Below are 5,171 nucleotides of genomic sequence, written 5' to 3' on the forward strand. Positions count from 1 at the left end.
CTGGCGAAGCTGCGGACTATTTCCACCCCTTTTCAAGCAGCTGGGGCAGCACAAATGGAGGGGATGACGAGGGACTCTAGGCCAAAATCTCCTGACAGGACTCATGTGTGTCAGACCCTCACTCACACACGTAGCCCTGCTCTGCCTCGGTGGGGAGTGGGCCCAGCAGGTGTGCAGTGTGCAGAGCCATTAATGGGAGTGAGGTTGCCTGAATGGCTTCTCCTGGGGCTCCTGCATTAATCATGTCTCTAACACAGCTCAGTCACAAGCACCTGGCTGAGGGCACAGGGGCCCCAGTGCACTGTCCTCCTTCACCAGCCCTTCTCCCATTGCTCCAGGCCTTAGACCCTGTCTGAACCTCTCTACAGAGTGGAGGTTGGTAGCTTATGTCATCTTTTATGTAAGGGTTCAGAATGGAACTGGAGGCCCATGTTTTTCATCTCTTGGGTTACCAGCGCTGAAGCTGGGTGAGGAGCTGATCCGTCACTGGAGGAACACCCTGATTATCTTGTCACGAAGGTGTCTGCTTTTCACACTGTATACTATAGGGTTCATCAGAGGCGGGACGAGCAGGTAGACATAACCCAGAAGAATCTGCAGCAAGGGAGAAGATCCTTTCCCGAATCTGTGTATCACAGACAAGCTGATCTCAGGCATGTAGAAGAGCAGAACGACACAGAGGTGGGAGACGCAGGTGTTCAGGGCCCTGAGGCACTCCACGTGGGATGCGATGCTCAGCACTGTCTTGAGGATCATCACATAAGAGAGGAAGATGAGCAGCGAGTCCAACCCCATAGTTAAGAATGTAACAACCAAGCCATAGATGCTGTTGACTGTGATATCCGAACAAGCCATCTTCATGACCTCCTGGTGTACACAGTAAGAATGGGAGAGGACATTGGCTCGACAGTATCGGAACCGTTTTAAGAGAAAGGGGAGTGGGGCTGTTAGGGCAAACCGTATTAGGACAAAGACAAGTCCCATCTTGGCTATTCTTGGCAGGGTTAAGATGGAAGCATATCTCAGTGGGTTACAGATTGCGACAAAGCGGTCAAAAGCCATCAGCAAGAGAATGGAGGATTCAATGCATTGAAATGAGTGGATGAAGAACAGCTGAACAAAACAGGTATCAAGGCTGATCTCCCTAGAGTTAAACAAGTATATGCCCAGTATTGTCGGCAAGGTGGATATCAGTATGCCAAGGTCTGTGATGGCCAACATGGAAAGGAAAATGTACATGGGCTCATGGAGGCTTGGATCTGTTTTTGTAATGAACAGAATGACTGAATTTCCTACTATCGAAATAGCATACATAAAGCAGAAGGGGATAGAGATCCAGAGATGCACATCTTCCTGCCCAGGGATCCCGGTGAGAAGGAACATAGCAGATTTGAATTTGGTGTCATTGACAGCTGACATAATGGACTGGGCAGGTCTGAGGAGTTCTGAACTTTTCTTCCTGAAAGGAAAAAGAACAGGAGACTAGATAATATTTAACGAGACATCTTTCTGCTCTCCGTGCAAGTCTAGAGACTCCCAGACACTCAGGCAATATCAGCAAAAAACTAGTCTTGGATTTACAGCACCAATAGGAAGATGGGTACTGCCACACTGGATCAGACCTGCAGCCCATCTAACCCAGTATCCCGAGCCCCATACACAACGCTGCAGAAGAAGGTGGAAGAAGCCCTGTGTCATAAATATAATGGGAACTGTAACCACCTTTCTGTGTACAGTGCTATAAAATCCCTCCTGGCCAGAGGCAAAGTCCATTTACCTGTAAAGGGTTAAGAAGCTCAGGTAACCTGGCTGGCACCTGACCCAAAATGGCCAAAGAGGGGACAACATACTTTCAAATCTGGAGGGGAGGAAAAGGCTTTTGTCTGTCTGTGTGATACCTTTGCCGGGAACAGATCAAGGATGCAAGCCCTCCAACTCCTTTGAAGTTAGTAAATAATCTAGCTAGAAAATGCGTTAGATTTTCTTTTGTTTTTGGGCTTGGAAAATTCATTGTGCTGGAGGGAATGTGTATTCCTGTTTTTGTGTCTTTTTGTAACTTAAGGTTTTGCCTAGAGGGATTCTCTATGTTTTGAATCTGATTACCCTGTAAAGTATTTACCATCCTGATTTTACAAAGGTGATTCTTTTACCTTTTCTTTAAATAAAATTCTGCTTTTACGAACCTAATTGATTTTTCATTGTTCTGAAGATCCAAGGGTTTGGGTCTGCGTTCACCTGTACCAATTGGTGAGGATATTATTATTAAACCTTCCCCAGGAAAGGGGGTGAAGGGGTTGGGGGAATATTTTGGGGGAATAGAACTCCAAGTGGTCCTTTCCCTGTTCTTTGTCTAAATCACTTGGTGGTGGCAGCATACTGTTCAAGGAGAAGGTGGAATTTGTGCCTTGGGAAAGCTTTTAACCTAAGCTGGTAAAAATAAGCTTAGGGGGGTCTTTCATGTGGGTCCCCACATCTGTACCCTAGAGTTCAGAGTGGGGAGGGAACCCTGACACCCTGCAATAGGAAGCTATGAGAAAACCCTTCTCCCAGGGAAAGTTTTCCCCCTACACCCACTAGTTAGACATATTTTGTGGTGTAAATCAGGAAGGTTCATAGCCCATGAAAGCCTTTTTTTAAAAAAAGCCTCATTACTCTAATTTGATTTTCTGGTTACCCATATAAACATCCAGTCCCTCTTTGAATCCTGCTAAACTCTTGGCCCCATGGGTATCTTCTGGCTGCGAGTTCTGCAGCGTACTTGAACACTGTGATTTTATATGATTTCTCAGGTTATGATTTCTCAGGTTAGAGCTGGACTTAAAATGTAGTGTATGTAAACAGAGTCTGAAAGAACTCTCCCCTGACAGCCAGCTGGGAGGAAGAGAGACTTCAGGAGCAAACCGTTCTTACATGAACACTCCTACTCTGCCTAGATGTCCAGCAAATAGAGCTCAAAGTGTTCAACTTTGGATGGTGTACAAATCACTTTAGTACTGAATGCAGGGATAGTAAAATGCTGTTACCAATGTTGTTGTCTTTATTGTATAAGTAAAGGGGAGCAGAAGTGTGCTTAACCTGTCCCAGATGAGGGGGTTACCCTCAGGTGAATAGGTTTCAGAGGAACAGCCGTGTTAGTCTGTATTCGCAAAAAGAAAAGGAGTACTTGTGGCACCTTAGAGACTAACCAATTTATTTGAGCATGAGCTTTCGTGAGCTACAGCTCACTTCATCAGATGCATACCGTGGAAACTGCAGAAGACATTATATATACACAGAGAATATGAAACAATACCTCCTTCCACCCCACTGTCCTGCTGGTAATAGCTTATCTAAAGTGATCAACAGGTGGGCCATTTCCAGCACAAATCCAGGTTTTCTCACCCTCCACCCCCCCACACAAATTCACTCTCCTGCTGGTGCTAGCCCATCCAAAGTGACAACTCTTTACATAATCAAGTCGGGCTATTTCCTGCATAAATCCAGGTTTTCTCACATCCCCCCCACCCCCCCCCCCACACAAACTCACTCTCCTGCTGGTAATAGCTCATCTAAACTGACCACTCTCCAAGTTTAAATCCAAGTTAAACCAGAACATCTGGGGGGGGGGGGGTAGGAAAAAACAAGAGGAAACAGGCTACCTTGCATAATGACTTAGCCACTCCCAGTCTCTATTTAAGCCTAAATTAATAGTATCCAATTTGCAAATGAATTCCAATTCAGCAGTTTCTCGCTGGAGTCTGGATTTGAAGTTTTTTTGTTTTAAGATAGCGATCTTCATGTCTGTGATTGCGTGACCAGAGAGATTGAAGTGTTCTCCGACTGGTTTATGAATGTTATAATTCTTGACATCTGATTTGTGTCCATTTATTCTTTTACGTAGAGACTGTCCAGTTTGACCAATGTACATGGCAGAGGGGCATTGCTGGCACATGATGGCATATATCACATTGGTGGATGTGCAGGTGAACGAGCCTCTGATAGTGTGGCTGATGTTATTAGGCCCTGTGATGGTGTCCCCTGAATAGATATGTGGGCACAATTGGCAACGGGCTTTGTTGCAAGGATAAGTTCCTGGGTTAGTGGTTCTGTTGTGTGGTATGTGGTTGTTGGTGAGTATTTGCTTCAGATTGCGGGGCTGTCTGTAGGCAAGGACTGGCCTGTCTCCCAAGACTTGTGATATATGCCATCATGTGCCAGCAATGCCCCTCTGCCATGTACATTGGTCAAATTGGACAGTCTCTACGTAAAAGAATAAATGGACACAAATCAGATGTCAAGAATTATAACATTCATAAACCAGTCGGAGAACACTTCAATCTCTCTGGTCACGCAATCACAGACATGAAGGTCGCTATCTTAAAACAAAAAAACTTCAAATCCAGACTCCAGCGAGAAACTGCTGAATTGGAATTCATTTGCAAATTGGATACTATTAATTACTATTAATTTAGGCTTAAATAGAGACTGGGAGTGGCTAAGTCATTATGCAAGGTAGCCTGTTTCCTCTTGTTTTTTCTTACCCCCCCCCAGATGTTCTGGTTTAACTTGGATTTAAACTTGGAGAGTGGTCAGTTTAGATGAGCTATTACCAGCAGGAGAGTGAGTTTGTGTGTGGGGGGGGGGGTGGGGGGGATGTGAGAAAACCTGGATTTATGCAGGAAATAGCCCGACTTGATTATGTAAAGAGTTGTCACTTTGGATGGGCTAGCACCAGCAGGAGAGTGAATTTGTGTGGGGGGGTGGAGGGTGAGAAAACCTGGATTTGTGCTGGAAATGGCCCACCTGTTGATCACTTTAGATAAGCTATTACCAGCAGGACAGTGGGGTGGGAGGAGGCATTGTTTCATATTCTCTGTGTATATATAAAGTCTGCTGCAGTTTCCACGGTATGCATCTGATGAAGTGAGCTGTAGCTCACGAAAACTCATGCTCAGATAAATTGGTTAGTCTCTAAGGTGCCACAAGTACTCCTCAGGTGAATAGACATTGTTAAGCTTGGGGCTTAAATGCCAGAGCCCTGTGGAAGTAAGAGGCGTGGGGACAGGTGTCCCAGGTAGGAGTTATGGACTCTCCCGAAGGGTCCGCATTGTGGTTTAACCTTTTCCTGCCCATTGTTCAAAGATAGAACTGAATAGGCTTTATTAGGAACCTTTGTTACTTTAAGTGCTTAA

At 45.3% G+C, this 5,171-nt stretch overlaps 1 protein-coding gene across 1 annotated transcript; it reads right to left on the bottom strand.

Annotated features, from left to right (window-relative positions):
• Positions 1 to 483: 483 nt before the first annotated feature.
• LOC125633291 (olfactory receptor 51G2-like) lies at positions 484 to 1,419 on the bottom strand. The gene has a single exon (XM_048842385.2). It carries the CDS (start codon positions 1,417 to 1,419, stop codon positions 484 to 486), a length of 936 nt encoding a protein of 311 aa, XP_048698342.2.
• Positions 1,420 to 5,171: the final 3,752 nt, after the last annotated feature.

This window comes from Caretta caretta, chromosome 1 (assembly GCF_965140235.1).
Source record: "Caretta caretta isolate rCarCar2 chromosome 1, rCarCar1.hap1, whole genome shotgun sequence".
NCBI classification, from domain to species: Eukaryota; Metazoa; Chordata; order Testudines; family Cheloniidae; genus Caretta; species Caretta caretta.

What these genes read in the sequence shown, in the direction of transcription:
- LOC125633291 (XM_048842385.2), bottom strand. Translation starts at nt 1,419, where the DNA reads ATGTCAGCTGTCAATGACACCAAATTCAAATCTGCTATGTTCCTTCTC.